Raw genomic sequence first — 23,425 nt, 5'->3', positions numbered from 1 at the left:
TTGCTTTTACTGTAGTCATGTAAGATGTTAACAATGGGTGAGGCTAAGTGAAGAGAGTACATGGGACTTCCTTATGCTTATATTTCTTTGCAATTTCCTATGAATTTATAATTATTTCACTATATAAAGGAAAAAGCTAATTTTTACACATTATCTTCTGTATTTTGTTCTAAGTGCATATGTATCAGTAATAAAATTAAAAATAAATGATTTATTAGATGAATATTATCAATTTAGATTTTAAAAAAGCAAAATCCAGTCATATGTTGCTTAAAAAATACAACTAAAACAAAATCACAAATAAGTAGGGAAAACAAAAACAATGTACCACACAAATGCCAAATAAACTACACCTGTCCCAGAAGCCAGAATAACCCTTTTTAAAAATATGTATGCATTCATGATTCTCTAACGGATTCTCGTGCATTCAGAGCGGACAACCTTCTGAGCTCTACATAATGTGGCTTCCCATTACCTTTTCTCTTTCAACTTCTTTCTTGTTGACTCTGCCTATAGTAGCAGTGCTAGACCTCTTTCTGTTCCTTCAATACATCCAGGCAAGCTCCCACCTCAGAGCCTTTGCACTTCCGTTCACTCTGTCTGGAGGCATCTTCCCCTCTGTGTCCACACTGTTCACTTGGTCATTTCCTGTATTTGTCCCAATATCATCTTCCATAACAAATCTATTAGTTGCAACTGCTATCACCACCACTTGTCATTCCTTATTCTCCTCCCCGTTATTTTCCTCCATAGCTCCCTATAACAATCTACCTTTCTCTATATTACTTATTTTGTGTATTGTCTATCTCCCCCACTATCATATAAACACCATAGGTCATTTTCTTCATTTCTTTATCTCCAGTGTGTTTGGAGTTTTTTTTACAATTTCACAAATGTGAATATAACCTCAAATTTGTATACACAGAACAGTTTTATGTAATTCTTTAATCCTCACAATGATTATATGAGTTTTAAAAGCTCATTTCTGTTTGGAAACTGAAAATATGTTTCATAATTTGTCCAAGGATAGAAAACAAACAGGACAATCTAGACTTCAATCCATGATCTCCAGAGCACTTTCACACTGTCAGAGATAAAACACCACAGCTGATGTTTAGCATCATAAACCATGAGTCAAGGACAAGCAGATTCTGGGGTTAAAGATATGCAACATGGTGTCATCCAATAAACCCAATGCAAAGAAATGTATCAGATTTAGACCTCTCAGTGCCTTTAATGTATCCTTAAAACTCCACCCTGCAAAGCCTGCCAGATGTAAAGGATGGGTTCACCCCTCCCCCAACAATCTTCCACTTTCGGGGTCAACTCTGGGAGGACAGCACTCCCACTGCCATATACAATTCAAAGTTTGTTAAAGACTGTGGGGGAAGCATGAGGCCCACTTTCTGCCTCATTCTGTCAACTTGTGGAATTGTTTCTTCAGCCAGCTGATGCTTTTTCCTTTATCATTTTAAGGCTTTGCTAGTGGCTCAGACGGTAAAGAATCCACCTGCAATGCAGGACATCCGGGTTCAATTCCTGGGTCAGGAAGATCCCCTGGAGAAAGGACTGGCAACCCACTCCAGTATTCTTGCCTAGAGAATTCCATGGACAGAGGAGCCTGACAGGTTACAGTCCATGGGGTCACACGACTGAGCAACTAACGCTACTACTACAGTTCAACTTTAGAATCTCATAAAATGGTGTAAACCTACAAACGAAGGCATCCGAATAAAATATACCAACAGCACACACATGTTTACTGTTTTACAGTACATTTCAAACAAAAACAAAAATTTAACATTATTTACCTCAAGTATTTTATCCCCAGTTTTAAGAGCATTTGTTTTTCCTGCTGGACTGTCTTCCAAAACTTGTTTAATAAATATACCTTTAAGCTCCTCTCCATTCTTTAAACGTTTTATGACAGTTTGTCCACCAACAATACTAATACCAAGAGATACATCCGGTTCTCTAAAAATCTCAACGCTGTAAAAACAAACAAGAAAACAGAATTCACCCATGAACAAGGAAATTTGTTGTATCATCATTGTGTTCAATGTGTATATACTTGTTGCTCATTTTATATAAATACATTTTCACAAATGTTATAGAAGTTATAACTAGTTCCTAAATTGTAAGAACCTATCACTTCTATAGAATGAGATTAAATTCTATTAGATTCTTAAAGCAATTTCATGGTATATTCTGAAGATGATTTCTAAAACAACAAATACAACTCTTAATATTGAGAAATTGAGCTAGATCTCAATATCCCTATCTCCCACCACCATATATTTTTCTAATGAGTCCTTTTCATCTATATCATATGTAACATTAGCAAAGAATGAATTGAGGAAATAACAAATGAGTGGAAAAAAAAAATCAAGAAAGTCACATGTATCATTTTCGCAAATAAGCACAGACGTTCAGAATTGGAGAAGGAAATGGCAACCTGATCCAGAACTCTTGCCTGGAAAATCCCATGGAGGGAGGAGCATGGTAGGCTACAGTCCATCTTTCTTTCTCTCTCTCTCTCTTTCTTTCTTTCTCTCTCTCTCGCTCTCTCTTTCTTTCATACTTTCTCCTACTTTTTTTTTCATACTTTGTTTCTTTCATACTGCTGTTCCCAGTCAGCCAGGCTAGCCTGTGGTTCTTTAAGCAGAGGACAGATTTTATTGCTCCAGAGGCTGGAAAGGTTTTCTTTTCTTCCCACCTCCACATCATTTTCATAAAGTATGGAATAAAACTTGTCACTCAAAATATTGTGAATTTGTTCAAACTGCACAAACATGGCCAATAATTAACTCCAAAAAGTAGCTCAGAAAACAGCTAAGAGTTTTTAAGACAAAACTTAAAAGTGAAAAAAAACAAACAAACAAACAATGTGAGTAGCATGGTGGAATTAATAATGAGTAAAGATACAAAGAGCAGCTAATGGAAGACTTTTATAATCTTAATAAAGTGCAGCCCTGGTTACTACATAAAACAATGAGAGTATCCATCGGAGGATGGGCCCAGCACACTCTGTTAGTGCAAACAAGACACAAACTTGGACTAACATAAGAGGAGGAGGGGGCTATGTAACAGAAGCTTCAACTATTGCTCTTGTTTGTTTAAAAGGAAAAAAGAGCTTTACTGCCTTCAAGACAGCCCTACCTGCCTTGCTTAGTGATACAGTGAGAAAGTATACTTTGTTCCTCATAGATGGACATCTGTAAGTTCCTTTCTCTGAAAAAGTATGACAATGATTTTCCTAATACTGGTTACGGTCATTTTGCCTGGCTAAAAACCTCTAGGTAAGACCAAATGCAACTACAGTTTAGGCCAATGTACATGTGAACTATGGCAATCATTAGAGAACTGAAGAAAACACAACCAGTTGCACTGTCCTATTGAGAAAGCCAATGATGTTACCAACGTACATTCTTGGTGGTCCCCAGTGACTGAAGTTTGGAGTTTCTTCTCCTTCACCTTCTTCTCTCTCAGGTAATTCACTGAGGAGAAAGAAAGGAAAAAAAAAACCAAACATACATACATGTAACTTATAACACACACATTATTAAAGGGTCTTAAAAAGTTTTATATTATACAATCTATATGCAGTTTAAAAGTTCTTAATTTCTAAGCTTTAAAAATATTTACATCAATAGTTGACTGTCCATACGAAGATATATTGCTTAAATGTTCAAATTAATAAATATCCAGCCAGTACCAGGAAATCACTGATTATAAACACTTTCATTGGTGACACTATAGATGCTATTTTCTAAAAATCTGTGTTTGAATTTGTATGATTATACATTTGTTTTTCTATCAACATTTAAATATTATAAAATATATTTCTTAAAACTTGCTGTGACTGATGAGCTAACAATCTAGTATAACCTGACACAAACAACTGAAATAAGTAAATAGTCAGTAAACATGATTGCTCTTTCTAGATTTTTTTGTCTCTCTAAATAATGTCCCAGTCATTTGTATTCTGTGAATATTTTGTGTATTTCCACAGTTTATAGAAGTTTCCACAGTTTACAGTTTGTGTATTTTTCAGTTTACAGAAAGATTTGTTAAACAATATAATCCTCTCACCTACCACCATCATACTTCCACCCATCAAATTCTGTTAACATGGAACTGCCTAGCAGGATGCTGAATTAGAGAGCAGTTATAGAAGTAATGCTATCTAATAGGGTAAAGGCATTATCATCTACGACCTGGAAGAGGAGCCAGGATTTCTATGTTCCCATCTAACCTGTACCGCAAAATAGGCATGTGCCCTTGGACCATCAAATTAAATAACATATACTGCCAATCATATTATTCTATATAAAAATGTTGGTACTACTTCTTCCATTTCATTTTCACAAAAACCCCTGTGAAGTAAGCACAGCAGGTCATATTACTGTATTTTCCACATGAAGCTCAGAGAAGGCTCAGATGTACTACATAACCTCTCCACAGTATCCAAGTCTTTTTTTCAGCATGGAGTTTCAATGCTCCATTTTCCTCTGAATTCTCAAATAAGTCCTATCAAAAGCACAAAACTCCAGCTACTTGTCACTCTACAATTTTCTAAGATACAAAGTTTTAAGGATGATTGAAAAGAGAACGTGAAAGGATCTAAGCAATCTGAAAATCAGTTAAAGAACTGAGATCATTAAGGATCACTAACTTCTCACCCACTGCAGACAATCTTCTTGCCTTAGCCAGTCTACTTTTTATGATTAAAAGCATCATAAAATTCAAGGAAAACAACTTGGCAGATAATTGCTGGTTACTTATCTAATGCCCTGTCTCCCATCTTCCTTACCAATATAACACCCCTTTACTCCAGGTGGCACTACACTCAGCTTCAAAAAACTAAATTTTCTGGACTTCCTCTTAGCTAATGGTAACTGTGTGCAAGAGCTCTGATCAGCAACAAGGAAGCAAAAGTCCTTGGATGAGACTTGCAGGAAAACTCATAAAGTGGAGGGAGAATCAGCTGACAGGAACCTTTTGCTCTTTGCTCTTTCCCTTCTTGCCTAGAAGGCAGAGGTGATTATTGGTGATGGAACATCCATCTTAAAATCATGAAGACACAATGAGAACTAAAGCAATTCACTCATGACAGCAGAGCAGAAAGGAAGAAGGTGTCCAAGACCCTGGCAGGACTTCTTCAGGACTTTTCTACATGGAAGAAATCAAGCCCCAGCTGAGTTAAGCCACACTAACAGTTGTAGGGGGAAGGGTGTGGGAATGAAGAGGGAGGTTCAGTTTATAAACAGCTGAATGCAATCACTAAATGATATACCCATGATTCCACCAATTTAAGTCTTCATTTTATGATGTCATGTTATTTTTTGCACATGTACATATATGTTCATTGGCTAGTGGTAATCATAGCATAAACTTTCATATTTTGATTATCCCATAACAGCAACAAGGATTAAATGAAATATTACTGGCATTTAACTGAGGCTCAACCAATATCCATTTCTCTTAAATTTTTTCACTTGAATTTATATTTAGGTATACACAGTAGCTTGCCAGGCTCTTCTATCCATGGGATTCTCCAGGCAAGAATACTGGACAGGGGTGTCATTTCCTTCTCTGAAACAACCATGTATTTAGAGTTAGAACTTTCCACCCCACCCCCACCTCTGGAAAGGGGCTAGAAGTGAGTTCAATCACCAATGGCCAATGATGTAATCAATTGTGCCTGCATAATGCAGCCTCCATAAACCTCTCCCCACCTCCGAACAACAGAGTTGAGAGAGCCTGCGGGTTAGAGAACACATTAAAGTGCTGGGAAGGTGATGCGCCCCCAAGAAAGCATGGATGCTCTCTCATCCCACACACTCCCTTCCTCGACTTATGCATCTCTTCCATTTGGCTATTCCGGAGCCGTATCCTTAACAATAAAGCAGTAATAGTGAAGCACTTTCCTAAGTTCTATAAGCCATGCTAGCAAATTATTGCAGAGAAGGCAATGGCACCCCAGTCCAGTATTCTTGCCTGGAAAATCCCATAGACAGAGGAGCCTGATAGGCTGCAGTCCATGGGGTCGCGAAGAGTCAGGCATGACTGAGCGACTTCACTTTCACTTTTCACTTTCATGCACTGGAGAAGGAAATGGCAACTCACTCCAGTGTTCCCCCCTGGAGAATCCCAGGGACGGGGGAGCCTGGTGGGCTGCTGTCTATGGGGTCGCACAGAGTTGGACATGACTGAAGCGACTTGGCAGCAGCAGCAGCAAATTACTGAACCTCAGGAAGGTGATATGAGAACCCCCAACTCATAGTCAGTTGGTCAGAAGTAGAACTGGCACCTGGAATCTGTGCCTGGCTTCTGAAATTGGGACAGTCTTATGGGACTGAGCCTTTAACCTGTGGGGGCTGTACTAACTCTGCAGTTAATGTCAGAACGGAAATAAATTGTAGGACACATTGGCCAAAGAATCAGAAAATTGGTTGGTGGGTGAAGGAAAAAATTCATACATTTTGTGGGTAAGAAACAGTTCATGAAATATATTAAGAAAAAAAAATGTACATATTTTTATTATGGCACATACATAATATTATTATAAGAATTAAATTCTTAAATTTAAAATTACCTAAGATAGAATGGAAGTCAAGTTTTCACATTGGTATGGGCTATATGCTTTTCTTTTTAAAAAAATAAAATAAAAAATATCCTAAACTGCTGACTTGTACATATAATATTAAATGAAGGGAGAAAAATGTTATCTAAAATATGTAAAGTTTTAGTTTTCTTTAAGAAAATCTGTAACAAAAGGATTATTCCGTTAGATAGTCTTTTTCAAAGTATATTATTATTTTTCAGGAAATTGATGAACATATTCTATTCACACTATTTCATACCTAAAGAGAGATAAAACTTTCAAAACCATAGTGTGATTAGTTTTAAAAAGAAAGTCACAGGAGATGAGCAACTATCCAAAATAATGTAGTCACTTTACACTGATGAATGCATATACCTTTTAACCCAAATTAAAATTTAATGGAGAAAGTAAAATACTTTTACTGCACATATTAAGATGCAAATTTGCCCAAATGTACTTGAATCTTTCACAAGAGAATTCTAAACTCTAATTTTATAATTCGCACTTTGATTAAACATGGTCAATAGCTCGATCAGTTAGAATCTCAAATCTTAAAATAATTGAACTTTTGCCTTTTACATTTAATCAGAGTTTTATAACCACTTTTTCCCTAAACGAATTAACCATCTAATAGAAATAATGCTTTTTATTTCAGTCCTTTATAACAAATGCCCAAAGTTATCATTCTTTACAGATTTGGGAAGAAAGATAAAGTGCCCCATTAATGAACAAGTGGATATTAATAGTAAAACTTCATCATAAGATACAATGTCTTTGAGATTAAAATTTTCTACGTCATACCAAAATCAGATGAATCCAGATAGCCAAGGTGACCTTTCCTTTTTAATATATCTTTTTTTCACATAAAAGTTCTGTATACTAAGCCATATAAGGGTCAAGCAAACTCAGCACCCCAAAATGATGTAAGCAGGAAGAGTTACAATTGTGGCTAAGTTATCTCGAGATTTCTTTTTCCTTTTAAAATATAAACTCTATATGGCAACTTTCTGTGACATACTAGAGGGAATACGAGCATCTAGAGCCAGGCAGAATAGGCACTAATGTTTTCCAGACTAGTAGGGTTAGTTACACAAATATAACACTATGACCTTGAAGTTATAAGCAAATTATTACCTGATACCAGTATACATAAAGAATTAGTCATTACTATATATGAAAGTTTAAAATGACACAGACGTGGTACTCAGTAAAAATCCAGATAACAAAAAAGTACCTATTGTATGATATACATGAGTTCTAGAATGGAAAAAAATAACTTACAGTATTAGAAGTCAGGAGCAGAGGACTTTCCAGGTGGATGGAAATGTATAATATCTTGATTGGAATGTTGGTAACATCAATGTGTGTGTGTGTGTGTGTGTGTGTGTGTGTGTGTGTGTGTGTGTGTGTGTGTGTGTGTAAAAGTTGCTCAGTTGCATCCGACTCTACAATCCCAGGGACTATAGCCCACCATGCTCCTCTATCCATGGAATTCTCCAGGCAAGAATATTGGAGTGGGTTGCCATTCCCTTCTCTAGGGAATCTTCCTGACCCAGGAATCGAACCCAAGTCTCTTGCATTATAGGCAGTTTCTTTACCATCTGAGCCACCATTATACATTTATCAAAATTAAGAAAACTGTTTCATAAAATTGCATTTAAGACTTTTGTTAAGAAACAAATGTTCAGCTCATAAAGGGTGAGTCACTTCCTTAGGTCTTTACCTTTTTTGACCTTCTGTAGAGCCTGCTTTAGCAATGAAATATCTAATTATATTTCCAAAGGCATTAGTGTAATACTCCTGTGTGTCTCTTGTCCTAATTTCTCACACTCATCTTCACCTGCAGTGTGGACCACGGCTGCAACATTATAAAGTCCTTGGAAACTTCCCCTTTTTCCTTCCAAGTCAAACATTCCTGAGTACTCCTCTCTCACATCCATGTATTTATTCTCTCCTTTATGCTTAGTCCTCCACCAATATTCTTAATTTACACATAATTTTTGGCAGTGGAACTCAAACCTATCAGAAACTCACCATTTGTTTAAAAGGCACTAAATGCCAAGCAGTGTTGGGGACTTAAAATATAACATTAACTCATTTAATCCTTTCCCCAGCTATGACACTCAGTCTCATATTTCGCTTCTTACTAGTCATAACAAAGTATCCAATATCTGAAAGTATTTCTTTTCATTTGCATCCTATTACACACACATCCTTCCCTGGTAGCTCAGCTGGTAAAGAATCTTCCCACAATGCAGGAGACCTCAATTTGATTCCTGGGTCAAGAAGATCCCCTGGAGAAGGGAACGGCTACCCACTCCAGTATTCTTGCCTGGAGAATTCCATGGACAGAGCAGCCTGGCAGACTCCAGCCCAGGCGGGCACAAAGAGTCTGACACAGCTGAGTGACTGAGCACACACACACACCTACGATTTTTTTTTCAATTTAAAATATGCCTTTCACCTCAAGTTCATCATCCTCACAGTTTTTAGCCTCTGACATCTTTCCTGTTTTACTTACTGTGATCTGATCCTATTTTATCTAAAAACAAACAAACAAACAAAAACACTACAACTTCCTTGAGTGTTTTAATAAACTCAGCAACAGTGAATACCCTAGATACACCTCAAGGGCCAGGAGTCTGTCACTATCATCAAGCATCACTGCCAGCCTTCCATTAAACATTTACTATGCTCAAGGCATTATATGAAATCATTTATATTCACTTTATTGAACCTTAGAACTACCTTACTTTACAAGTGAGGAAATACAGACACAAGGGAAACTCTTTCAGGGTCATGTAGCCATAAATAACAGAGAACATATTTGAACAGCACCACAGTACTATACTGGAGAAGGCAATGGCACCCCACTCCAGCACTCTTGCCTGGAAAATCCCATGGATGGAGGAGCCTGATAGGCTGCAATCCATGGGGTCCAGAAGAGTCCGACAAGACTGAGCGACTTCACTTTCGCTTTTCACTTTTACACATTGGAGAAGGAAATGGCAACCCACTCCAGTGTTCTTGCCTGGAGAATCCCAGGGACAGGGGAGCCTGGTAGGCTGCCGTCTGTGGGTCACACAGAGTCGGACACGGCTGAAGCGACTTAGCAGCAGCAGCAGCAGCACAGTACTATACTGCACATCTCCTATTAGTCTGAGCAATGTCATGCCCCCACTAATGGGCACACATACGTCCTTAGGCAGCAAGTGATGACAGAGCTGAATTAGAAAAAGATTGAAGCCAGGTGAATTCTGAAAACATCATCCCAATGAACTTTATGAAGAAAGAATACTCAGAACAAGATCACTTAGATTGCTTTCAGAGTTACCGCACTCCGTCTGCCTACCATTCTTCCTTCCTAGAGATCTTCCCTTTCAGTATGCATCTGACCTCTTAAATTAGTCCTAGAGGCGAAGAGAAGTTGGCTTATGCAACAGCACAGTGAATACTAACAAAATAACTCTGCTGAGTCCTATGCAGAAATTAATGCAAAGAAACTGTAAAATAGCATTTAGCACTAGCTAACACCCTGATGATCTGAAAAACTATATTCTGAAAGGAATCTGTGCATTACTCAGGAAGTCTTCTGAGTAGCAATAAATATTCATCTATGGACCTAACTCCATGGGTCATACCCTGAAAGATTAAAAGGGGTAGTATGATTTACAGGAACACTTCTGGAGCCTGCTGAGACTGAAATATATACACTGAATCTATGACAGCAAGCCACACACACAAAAAAAAGAAAATTCAAATGCAAGACTGATCTCCCAAGACAAAGGTTAGGCAGAGCCTTTACATGCCTGTGCCAACACAAGAAATCAGCTTGTCAAAGTGCTCACATTAGGAGTAAAGTGGGCCTCTTCTCCCTGAAACTGGGAGAACTGAGTAAGATACAACTGATGGAATGTTTCATCTTCTGCGTAAGGATAGAGGGGCGGGTTTGGAAATTTGTTTACATCTTTTCCAATTTACACTTTGAATTCTATAACAAGAAAAGCAGCTTCAATTCTGAATTCTTTGGCCAGAGTCCATTATTAACACTCAGCACAAGAGAAATTTAAACAATGGAAATGTCTCTGAAAAGTAATTTGACCACATAAAAAAAGCTGAAATATATTCCTAACTCTTCCAGTACTTCCACTGCTAGGCATTTCTCTGTTCCCTTGGGAACTGGTTAGATCTCTTGCACTAGGACCCTGGGCCTCTCAGCTCCTCCCCTGTGCACATTGGTCCAGGTCTGTCGAGTAAAAAGTCACCAATTTCTCCAACTAGCTGGGCTTACCAGTCTTTCCTTTCCACTCAGACATAAGCTATGCAGAAGCCCAGGAAACAACTTTTATTAAGTTTCTATCTACAACTCTAGGCAAAGGTCACAGACCACTGAACAGAGAATTGACGTAAGTCTGAGACACTTCATATAACAAGACAGAATCTTTCTTGGACTAAAATTTAAATAAAAGCGTTAAGATTCTTTTCCCATGTAAGTTATCATAGAACATTCAGTGGAGTTCCCTATGCTATTCGGTAGGTCCCCATAGTTATCTGTTCTATAGATAGTAGTATGCATAGACAGTAATCCCAGTCTCCCAATTTATCACTCCCCTTGCCCCCACATTTCCCCTTTGGTAACCATAAGTTTGATTTCGAGATCTGTGAGTCTGTTCTGGAAATAAGTTCATTTATATCATTTTTATTAGATTTCCCATTTAAGTGATAGCATATGATATTTGTGTTTGTCTGATGCGCTTCACTTAGCATGATATACGTATGTGCATAATGACTCCCTTTGCTGTACGCCTGAAACTCACACAACACTGTAGGTGAACTATATTCAAACAGAAATGAATAACAGCATTAAGGCCAATTAACCCTACCCTCTCTCTCATCCCTCTTATATTCTGCAACACCTCCAGCTCTTCCATTTGCTTCTCCCGTCCTGCACTCACAGTGCTGCACTGCACGGGTGTTTCTTTCAGCTGTGCTTCTGTTCCCATGCCCCACTGCCAAGGCCCACTCCGCCAAACTACCCGTCACACTCCACGAAATCTCCTTCAGTTGTAAAGAGACCACCCACACCCTAACTTCTTCCCTCAGTGTTCTCTCAGCCTCCTCCGTTCATCAGCAGCTCTGCTTCTCAGCCACAGATACCACACCTGAGAGGGTGATGTTCATTCTCTCACTCCCTGGGAAAAGGGAATCAATATTTTCCTAAAGTCCTTCTCACACTAGGTCTTTACTCCCCTACTCTTGTTTCAAACGCTAATCCCTGTTATGACACCTCTCCTTTTACGGCCCACTTTACTAGCACTCCATCATTTTGAGTAAATAGCCTTTCTTCTAAATGACAAAAAAGGCAAAAAAAAAAACCCCCAAGACCATAGGGTAAAAACTTCTTCAGATTCCAGTCCTCAAGGTACTAGCAATATCTGCAGTTGTGCTTTCCTTTCACTCTTGGCACCTGAATCCATGAGCTTCCTCCTACCAGATATTAAAGGGTAATCTCTCTAGGTGCCATGTCCTCCTCTCCCTCCACCCTCTCCAGGGACTATGTTTAATCACCCACTTTCTAGCATCTACATATTCCTTTTCTGGCTCTTTCACACTTACAATCTATGTGTGTCTGTGTGTGTGTGTGTGTGTTCTGGATCTTTCACACTTACAGTCTGTGTGTGTGTGTGTTCTGGATCTTTCACACTTACAGTCTGTGTGTGTGTGTGTGTTCTGGATCTTTCACACTTACAGTCTGTATGTGTGTGTGTGTGTTCTGGATCTTTCACACTTACAGTCTGTGTGTGTGTGTGTGTGTGTGTGTGTTCTGGATCTTTCACACTTACAGTCTGTGTGTCTGTGTGTGTATACATATATACATCCCCTTGCCCCAGTCCTACAATACCCTCCAGTTGTCTAGGTAACATGCATTCTTTCTGCCTCTTTTCATGATCAGGTTTCTCAAAACACTAGTCTACTCTTACTGTATCCAATTTCTGACTTCTGTTCAATTCTCAACCCACTACTCTCTGATTTCCACTCTAATGAAACTGTTCTAAGCTTACCAAGGGCATCCATGTGATCAAGTCCCATGAAAACTTCCATTTTATCTACTGTGACCTCTCTCTGTAGCATGTAACAATAGTCTGTAATGATGCTTTTGTTCAAATGCTCTCTTCCCTTAGTTTCTATATCAACCTCCAGCTCATCAATTTCCTTCCATCTTTTGTTCACTCCACTTCACTGTTTTCTTCCTCCATTCATGCCCTTAATTTTGCTGCTTTGCAGGACTCCAGTTTTGGCCCTGTTCTATTACCACTTGAGCCTCCCCTGGATGACTATTCAAATCCAGGAATTTCACCTTCACTTGATCTTGTTCCCCAGGTATCCACATCAGGATAGACCTCAACACTAATCCTTGGAGACATGTATTAAAATTAACTCCATTTCACTTCATCGTTCTATGGATACTTGAACCCTCAACATGTCCCAAACTGAACTCATCATTTTCCTTTCAACCTGTTCATGCTCCTATAATCTTATGCCAAAGAATTAATGGTCCTGCTAGCCATCTAGTTGCTCCATTCAGAAATACAGGTCATCTCCTTCTCCTTCTCCTTCTCACTCCCACATGTTATCAGCCAACAATTCCTACAGACCCTCCAGCTCTTAAGTCCAATCCTTCCTCAATTTGTCCTCATGTATTTCTTGCTCGAGTTGTTAAATTCTTAATTAACCTCCATTATCTGATTAAAAACTCTATGTAATCCATTTTGCACATAACTGAGAGAATACAAAATTATATATATGGTACAATTTTAAGCATGGGAAATTCTCACAGTAATCATTTAATATAGTGGGTTTTATTCAAAGTATTTTTCTGCACTTTACAAATGTTCCACCATAGACATGACCTATTGTTGTTGTTGTTTTTTAATAGAAACTAAAAGAAAGCTACTTTATAATGTGAAAATGCAGAGAAATAATATCATACCATGCATCAGGGGTATATCTAGAAGACAACATTCCTGCGTATGCCGAAACCTTGGGAACAACTTGAGTCCTGGAGAGTTGATATAGAGGCAAATCTTCTTGCTCCCTTCTCTGAGCCACAACAGGAAGTTCAACAAGCAAGCCAGCACCCTGCACATCATTTGGAATCATCATGCCTAAAGAGCAAAACCAGATGTTGGTGAGCACAGGATACATTTATTCATCATTCATTCAACAAAGAGTTATGGATATCTACACGGGCAGACCCCTTTCAGGTAGAAGACTTATTTATACTAAACTAAATAAGCAAAATATTTAACATGTCAGATGATGGCAGTACTATGATAAAAAAAATTCTGCAAGGAAGGGAAATAGGAATTGCTCAGTGGAAGAGGGTTACAATGTTAAGCATGGCTTCAGTGAAAAGATACTATTTTAGCAATATGAATCTTTTATCAAAAGAATCTTTCTTATAAGTCAGAAAAAGAAAGACAAATACTGTATGGTATTACTCATACGTGGAATCTAAAAAATACAACAAACTAACAAAACAAGAGCGATGCAGATTCAGATACAGAGAACAAACTAGTGGTGACCAGTGGGGAGACGGAAGCAGGGAGGAGCAATATAGGGTTATGGAGGGGAAAGGGTTGTTATTGGATTATGTGAAACTTTTTTAAAATGTGAACGACTGTAGAATTTAAAGAATCTTTCAATTAAAAAAAAAGCTAATCTCCTTTACGATGGAGATTATCTCCTTATCTTACTACAAATTTTCATTCGTCGATCTAGGCTCTCTCAATTACAGACACACTAACATTTCACTGACTTAAAAAAAAATGCACAGAAAAACAAATAATCAAATGAAAACACATTTTTGAAGGGGCTTTGTTTATAAATTCCAAAATTCTTTTACATTTGTTATCTTATTTAATTCTCACATTAAACTAGTTACAAGAGATACTAACAATCATATTTTATAGATGGGGAATTCCAGGCCAAGGAATTTTGCCAAACAGGATGTGTGAATTTACCTAACATGTCATCTGCGTCACTTTCCTATTACAGAAAAGAGGAATAACTAGGGCAGGGCTGTGCACGCAGTTCCGTGGTACATGTTTAGAGACCTGCACGCAGGCTGGCAGAAACCCATTCATCGCTCTTAGGATACACCTCAGTATCCATTACATCTAATCCATTACAAATTCCCAGCCAATCTTTCTTAACTATGTTATACAAATATAAAAAATGGTGTTTCAAATGCCTCCCTTAAATCCATACATTTATAGTATATTTTGGAAACGGCTTATTAGAAAATTAAAATTGATCACTAGGAGATAGAGATACTCTTTGAAAACTTCTCCTATAAGCATCATTTAAACTTTTCATTTCTTCATATTGAACAGATTTTCTAGTAAACTCACTTGTACTTCTGCTTTTTATCTTGTCTAGACACTTTGAGCCAGCATCTGATCAGTTGGTAACACTGATTAATACAGTATAGGAAATACAGCAGAGAATCTGAAGTGGGGGGGTGAAAGTAACTGTAACACTCAGGTGGTATTAAGGAAAGTCTCAGGTGCCTCTCCCCCATCACCGGGCACCCCTCAGCCCATCCCCTGGGCCCACATTCACGCATGCAGTCAAATCCACAGACACGCACCACTGCTCTAGCTCCCTGTGTCTACCTCCTCCCCTAAGGAGGGACTGGGTGGGACAGAGATTCTGCAGAAATGGCCTAAAATGAGAGTTGAAAGAACAGAGAACTGGATCTATTTGCAGAGCTAATTCCCATCCAGCTACACTGGTAAAGCAGCCTATTAAATTACAGCATGAGTTTCATAGGATGCTGCAGTTTGTTTAAAACTTTTCACTACCTGCTCCACACAGGGCTGCCCATACCCTTTGCCCACTCCTCCTCCTTGGCAGTGCTCAGGTACACATCTCTCCTCTCTCACCGTGCTTGACATAGGTGACTTAACAGACCTGCTTGTCAGGTGCACCATGGTATCTGGGAGCCCGTAAAATAAAGCATACCCTTTGGGGCCTATGTGGTTGTTAGGTAACGGCCACAACAGGAAAACCCAGTTAGGAAAACAGGAAAGTTAAAAAAAAAAAAAAAAGTCCCTGGATAAACGGAAGTTAATGCTACCAGGAGAGGAATGGGTGTGATTTCCAAAAGGTCTATACTTAGTGAGGTGCAAGAAGAGAAAGATAAACAAAATAAAGGCAAGAAGAATCCATGCAGAAAAGGGGTTGCTGTACAACTTAGCAACCAGACAAGAAAAAAATAGGTAGGGAACTGGCATACTGATAAATCATGCCAGTTAAATCATGCCAGAATTGGCATGCTGTTAAATCACCACACAGGAGCAGCATATCACCTTCTCATGCAAGAAATAGTTCTTGAGCACCCACTGTGGTAACATAATCAGATATAAGCCTTGCCCTCCAGAAGCTTATTGTAAGAGACCACTATGTGAATTCACAAGTGTACCTGACTCTGGGTGCAATGACAGAAATTCATCCAGGTTCACTAGAGGCCCATTTTAGGTAGGGCCAATCAGACTGGGAAATATAACTACTTTCTGTCTTTGAGGATACCTGATTTTAGAGCTGACTCACTGGAAAAGACCCTGATGCTGGGAAAGATTGAGGGCAGGAAGACAAGTGGGTGACAGAGTATGGGATGGTTGGATGGCATCAATACAAAGGACATGAATTTGAGTAAACTCTGGGAGATGGTGAAGGACAGGGAAGCCCAGCGTCCTGCAGTGCATGGGGTCACAAAGAGTCAGACATGACTTAATGACTGAACAACAATAATTTTAGATTAAGTAAAGGGTGAAGAATAGCCCTTTACATACAGGTTTTCAAAAATAACTTTTAATTTAATTGCTCATAAGTAACTCTTAAAGTTTCTAACAGAGTAGTCAAAGGGCTGCTGCTGCTGCTGCTGCTGCTGCTAAGTCGCTTCAGTCGTGTCCAACTCTGTGCGATTTCATAGATGGCAGCCCACCAGGCTCCCCCGTCCCTGGGATTCTCCAGGCCAGAACACTGGAGTGGGTTGCCATTTCCTTCTCCAATGCATGAAAGTGAAAAGTGAAGTCGGTCAGTCGTGTCCGACTCTTCACGACCCCATGGATTGCAGCCTACCAGGCTCCTCTGTCCATGGGATTTTCCAGGCAAGAGTACTGGAGTGGGGTGCCATTGTCTTCTCTGTCAAAGGGCTACAGATTTGAAAAAGGCCTTATAGAACACTTAGCCCAACTGCACCATTTTACAGCTGTGGAAGTGGGGAAGCTTGGAGAAGTGGGTGGTTTGCCTGGTGACATAGCAGATCAATGGCTTAGTACTGAGGGACCTGGGAATGAAACTATACTGACTGTATCAATAATTTCTCAGTTCACGCATGGTTAGCATTAATCCAAGTACTTGCACCTGCCACATAGCATTCTGGCAGCTCTCAAAATTTTTTTTGCTCTGAATGCTCAAAAATAAATTCACTGATAGTTGAAAAATTTTCCAAAACACATGTGGTTATGAACACTTTCCTAGTGAGGACAGGCCTAAGGTATACAAATGTAGCTAAATACCTAAAGCTATAATCTCCAAAAATAGAATCCAAGTGCCTTGCTAAATATTAGATTAAGGCAGTATAGGAGGTTGATTGATGGTTCACCTGGATATCTATATCTGCCATAGAACCTATAAATGAGACCTTACATGGAGAAAAGGGCTTTGCAAATGTAACTAAATTAAGCATCTTGAGATGAGACAATCCAAGCAGGCCTTAAATCCAACAACAGGTGTCCTTGTAAGAGACAAAAGGAGAGAAGACATGGAGAAGAGGAGAGGGCCACGTGAGACAGAGGCAGAGATTAGAGGGAAGCAGCCACAAGCCAAAAGATGCTGGAGTCACCTGACGCTGGACAGGGAAAAGAACAGATTCTTCCCAAGGCCTTCAGAAGAAGCACAGCATTTAATTTAGGACTCAGGGGCTCCAGAACAGTGAGAGAGTTAATTTCCAGTGTTCTAAGCCGCCAGGTGTGTGGTAACTTGTTACAGGGCCCTGGGAAACTCATGCAGGCAGCAGAAGTCAGAGGAAATAACTTTGGAGTCACTTAAATGATACCCAGAGGAGGGCTCAGAGGAAGGTTGAATCATCCCAGGAGGACAAAGTCCCTTCCCCTATCTCTCTCCTAACTCCAATGTCCATCTTCACAAATACTCACCCCGTATTTCCAGCCCATTGCTTTCAATCCTGACAGTATAAAACAGTGAATGGTTCTCAACCTGGGGCAATTCTGTCTCCCAAGGGACTTTTTGACATCGTCTGGAGACATTTTGATTTTGATCATGACTAGAAATGGGAATACCACTGGGATCTAGGGTGAGGAGGCAAGGAGGCTGCTAAACCTCTGACAGTGCACAGGGAAGCTCTCCACAACAAAATTATCTGATCTGAAACAATGCTGGATATTACTATAAACTATTAATATCAATGGTAATCAAACACATCAATTCGTTCATTTGTGCCATAACTCTTCCTCAAGTATTTAATAGAGGGCTACAGAAATGTGGTGAATTTAAAAAACAAGACAAAAAACAGTATGCAAGGAGAATTTTTGTGAAAAAAGTTACATTTTTCTCCTAGCCACAATCAGTTATACATTATGAAAAATTGAATAGATTCACTTAATCTAAGATATTCAGAATTAACTATCTTAATTTTTTAAATTAACTATTCATGATGTATTCTGACTGGCAGGGAACTAGCAATTGTTATCATCTCATAGATGCCTTCAATCTTTAATGACATTAAAAGAACCTCATTGTTTAACATTTTACTTGATAGAATGTTGAATTCATATAAACCAGTTATATAACTTTCTACAGGTATCTCTCTCTCCTAACAATATATTATCATATAAGACAAGAACTGCCCATAGAGAAAGACTTTTCCCATAAGTAGAGTCAAAACAGGTGAAGGACAGCATAAATCCTGAACAATGGCTCTATAAATCCCAATACTTTGAAAGAACTTAACCAGTCTCTCCTAGGGAATCTTAATATTACAATGATATTTGATATTGCAGTGTTGGATAAGGAAAAATTACTTTTTAGTCAAGTTTTCAAAAATATATAAGAATCAATATGGGAAGAGGCAAGGAGAAGCACTATACTTTTAGGATTCTTTAATGGAAACTAAGTTATTAATGTGCCAAAATTGACTGTAATATATGGCTATAAAAATGTTTCATAAATGTTTAAAATATGTCTCTCTTTATTAATATTTAACAACCCCATTCAATGAGCTAACAGTATCACTTAATAGCATCAGAGATTTTAATATATATTAGCAGAGACTTATTTCAGATTCAGTATATGGCAGTAGTTTTAGTTGTAATTCACACAGCTAATAAAAAGCAAAATGATGCAGGGAAAATGCAGCCCTCACAGAAAGCAGAAAGAATCTGAAAGCTCTAAGTTGAAATATGAGTCACATTACTTTTCCAGATATTTTGAAACAGATTAATTAATAAGCAGATTTCAATTCAAAATAATATAATGAATGAAAATATGACAGTAAAATTTGTCATATACACAAATAATACTGAAAGATTGCAAAATAATATAACTTGTGTTTATGAGAAATGAAAATCACAAACCTAAATCCAGACTACTCTTGGTTAATGAATTAAGATTTTCCAAATCATCAAATCTGCCTTGTTGAGTGTTTCCTTCAGTTGAGGGTATGGAGGAGAGAGAATCGATGCCAAAGTTCTCTTTCATCTTGAGAGGAAGAAAAACAGAAATGCATTAGCACTTTATGATAACATGTGGAACACCATAATGTTGTTCAATCCAGATCATAATGATAGTGGAAAACTGGCCCTGCAAACAGGCCTTCTCAAGTAACGTTTTATACTGTGGTAAGCAGTTACAAATGCTAGTAACTTAATATCTGCAAGAGAACAGGCTAGTAAAAATCTGTTTTTTCCAAACACTGGATTTTTTAACAAAAAAATTATTTTATAAGCATTAATAAATGCATTCAAATAAACATTCACCAAGGTAGAGGAATAAACACATTCACCAAGGTAGAGGAATAAACAATCTATCAAGGCAAGCAAGGTCAATGGTTGATACACGTTACATTCTGGATTATGCTAGATCACAACTTAAATAGCTTCGTTGCTGATCTGGAAACACCTGGTGAATTTTCACAGCCTTAAGAAACATCTGGTGAATTTTCATAGTTCTAAGCCTCTGCTATGCCCTCCCTTACACTCTTATCTACTTAACAAACAACCTGTTCCCCGAACCTAAAACCCACAGATAAGCACAGTCAGTAGTTATTACGCTTTCCCTCTCTTCCTTTTGTACACATGTCTTTTATGGTTTTCCAAAGTTATAATCTTCCAGAACATACAATTTTCACTGATGTATTTTATTATGATATTAAAAAAACATTTATATGTATGAAATTAAATTGCAACATATGGCCACCACAGACAAACACCTTCAATCAGGGGTTCCCAACCTCCCGGATCTAATGCCTGATGATCTGAAGTGAAGCTGATGTAATAATAATAGAAATAAAGTGCACAATAAATGTAATATGCTTGAATCATCCTGAAACTATTCCCCCACCATAGTCCGTAGAGAAACTGTTTTCCACAAAACCAGTCCCTGGTGCCAAAAACATTGGGGACCACTGCCTTAATTCTTTTAAGGTTAATAGCACTGTGTTACTCTCTGTTGTTGGAAATTAAGGTTGTCCAAAAAATATATAAATTTTATTTTTTACAACAGTCCAAATTTTTTCATGTTTATATGGTTCACACTTCAACAGTAAGAAAAAGACCTCTCATAAGCTGATGTACCAAATACTGCTAGATTTTATCAAATAGATTATGAATATAAGTGAGTTAAAACTATATCAGATACCCAAAGGAGCCTCAAGTACATAGAATTCAATTCAAATATTAAATAGAGGTGAGAAAGGAAATATGACTAGTTAGTAGTCTAGAATAAAACAAGAGAACTTCTTAGAGCCATTTCACGCCAGTCAGAATGGCTGCGATCCAAAAATCCACAAGCAATAAATGCTGGAGAAGGTGTGGAGAAAAGGGAACCCTCTTACACTGTTGGTGGGAATGCAAACTAGTACAGCCACTATGGAGAACAGTGTGGAGATTCCTTAAAAAAACTGGAAATAGAACTGCCTTATGACCCAGCAATCCCACTGATGGGCATACACACCGAGGAAACCAGAACTGAAAGAGGCACGTGTACCCCAATGTTCATCACAGGACATGGAAGCAACCTAGATGACCATCAGCAGATGAATGGATAAGAAAGCTGTGGTACATATACACAATGGAGTATTACTCAGACATTAAAAAGAATACATTTGAATCAGTTCTAATGAAGTGGATGAAACTGGAGCCTATTATACAGAGTGAAGTAAGCCAGAAAGAAAAACACCAATACAGTATACTAACGCATATATATGGAATTTAGAAAGATGGTAATGATAACCCTGTATGTGAGACAGCAAAAGAGACACAGATGTATAGAACAGGCTTTTGGACTCTGTGGGAAAGGGAGAGGGTGGGATGATTTGGGAGAATGGCATTGAAACATGTATAATATTATATATGAAACGAATCGCCAGTCCAGGTTCGATGCAGGATACTGGATGCTTGGGGCCGGTGCACTGGGATGACCCAGAGAGCCGGGAGCCTGTGTGAGGAATCCCGCCTGTGACAAAGGTCATGAGGAAGGAAGCCCAACAAAAGGCAAAGGTGTGATCCGGCTTCGGGGGTTCCCCCTGAGTTTTCCTGAACATCTACCCCCAAAACCAGAGTCTGCCTGCTTTATTATTGTGCTTTTCACTCTTCTGACATTCTCTGGAAAAAAGTTAATTCAGGGCTTCAGTCTCCTGCATCAGCTCAAACCCCTTTGATGGCTCTCTAACTTGCCTGACAGGTTCCCCGGGACTTTTTGCAGCCTGTAAATTGCTTACAGCCCCCCAACCATGAGAGGCACAAAGCTTAAAGCATCTTAAAGATACAGAGCCTTTTCTAAAGAGCTAAAAATTATATTGGTGACAGGTTTTCACTGTTGACTCAATGACTGCTGCCAGGCCTCCATATTCTTTATCTTTTAGGCACCTGAGGGATATTAATCAATGTAATCAGGATGCAGAAATAGGAATATAGTAGTTTTGATGTTAGCAACACTAGACTTTCGAGTTAATTACTTTTCTCTTTATAAATCACTATGCTCCTTTTACTTGTTATAAATTGTTGTATCCTTGCTATGTAAGAATGTAACTTTATTTAGTGCTTTCTGAGAGTGGCACCAGACTTTGGGAAGAACAACACTGTTAGGGCAAATAAGTCTTCTGGTTGACAAACCCTTATCAGAAAAAGGGCTGTAAAATGTTAATTGGCCCTCTGGCCAGAAGATGATGTAAATCACCTAAGACTTGTGTATACAACCAGGTATGCAGAGAGAGAGCCTGCTCTAGATAAGAGTCAGGGCTGCTGACACTGCATAATTTTATATTATCCATTGATCTCTATGTACAAAAAAAAGGTATAAAAGGCTTTTCTGGACAATAGAGGACGGGCCAGTCACTGGACTGGTTTCCCCCGTGTCTCCTCTTTACTCTTTCTGGCTGAATTCCCATCTGGAGCAAGGAGGTTCGCCACGTCTACTAATTTGCCCCGGCTTTTAAGTCCCATGAGAGAGGGAACCCAATGCACAGCACCCTCTAGTACTCAAACGAGCACCGGTGGCCTAACGTAGATGGTGCAGACTTCTTGTCCTGGAGTTTTATTGGCTTTCCCCGTAAACCAAGTTATTCAGCCTCTTTTCTCCACTAAATTTTCCTACTATACTATTTTTTCCTAATCTCTCTTTATATTTCTAATTAAATAATTTTTTTCCTCTCCTACGCCATCTCCCCTTCGAATTCCCTGGATCCACCGGGGCAGGACCCCAGCACCAGAGGGGTGGTATGGGGAGGGAGGAGGGAGGGGGGTTCAGGGTGGGGAACACATGTACACCTATGGCAGATTCATGTTGATGTATGGCAAAACCAATACAATATTGTAAAGTAATTAACCTCCAATTAAAATAAATAAATTTATATTTAAAAAAAGAGAAAATAGTAAAATAAAAAGAAAAAAATTTACAATCATTTTTGAACCATTTGGTTATTTTAATTAATGGCAATTATGACTGAGGAATAAGAATTGATACCTAAATCTGAGGTTTCAATACAGTGAATATGAAAGGTTAGACCTTTAGAAAAATCAATTCAGTTTTTTTTCCTAAATAGAGAAGACAATGAGAGCATAAATTTAGTCTCAGACAAAAAGAATCAGATATTTTCAAAAAGAGAAAAGGACTTAGACATTTTTCCAAAGAATATTTGAAGATGGCCAATAATCATGTGGAAATTTGCTCAATGTCACTAATAGAGAATTACAAATCAAAACTACAGTGAGCTACCATTTCACACCTATCTATAAAACAGAAAGCAAGTGTTAGTGAGGATGTGGAAAAATTAGAAAATCCGTGTGTTGCTGGCAGGAATGTAAAATGGCACAGCAGCTATGAAAACAGTACATGATTCTCCCCAAAAATAAACAGAATAACCTCATGTCCCAGCAATTTCACTTCAGGGTGTGTACTACCCAAAATTTGGTTTTGAACAGATGTTTGTATGGCAGAGTCCACAGCAGCATTGTTCATAATAGCCAAAGACAGAAACAACCCAGATGTCCATCAACTGATGGACAAGCAAAC

The 23,425-nt window shown here is 38.5% G+C and overlaps 1 protein-coding gene across 6 annotated transcripts in view; it reads right to left on the bottom strand.

The window, feature by feature from the left end:
* The window catches only part of PATJ (PATJ crumbs cell polarity complex component), a 394,842-nt gene that overhangs the window by 244,592 nt on the left and 126,825 nt on the right, over positions 1–23,425 (bottom strand). For all 6 annotated transcript variants that reach the window (XM_069593029.1, XM_069593048.1, XM_069593038.1 and 3 more), the window contains exons 21-24: positions 19,270–19,393; positions 13,599–13,773; positions 3,426–3,497; positions 1,812–1,989 (exon numbers count right to left, since the gene is read on the bottom strand). In XM_069593029.1, coding sequence (XP_069449130.1) covers positions 1,812–1,989; positions 3,426–3,497; positions 13,599–13,773; positions 19,270–19,393 — 549 coding nt within the window. The remainder of the gene's footprint in view (positions 1–1,811; positions 1,990–3,425; positions 3,498–13,598; positions 13,774–19,269; positions 19,394–23,425) is intronic.

The sequence above is a fragment of the Ovis canadensis genome, chromosome 1, assembly GCF_042477335.2.
Source record: "Ovis canadensis isolate MfBH-ARS-UI-01 breed Bighorn chromosome 1, ARS-UI_OviCan_v2, whole genome shotgun sequence".
NCBI classification, from domain to species: Eukaryota; Metazoa; Chordata; class Mammalia; order Artiodactyla; family Bovidae; genus Ovis; species Ovis canadensis.
This window is presented reverse-complemented; position numbering and strand designations above follow the sequence as displayed.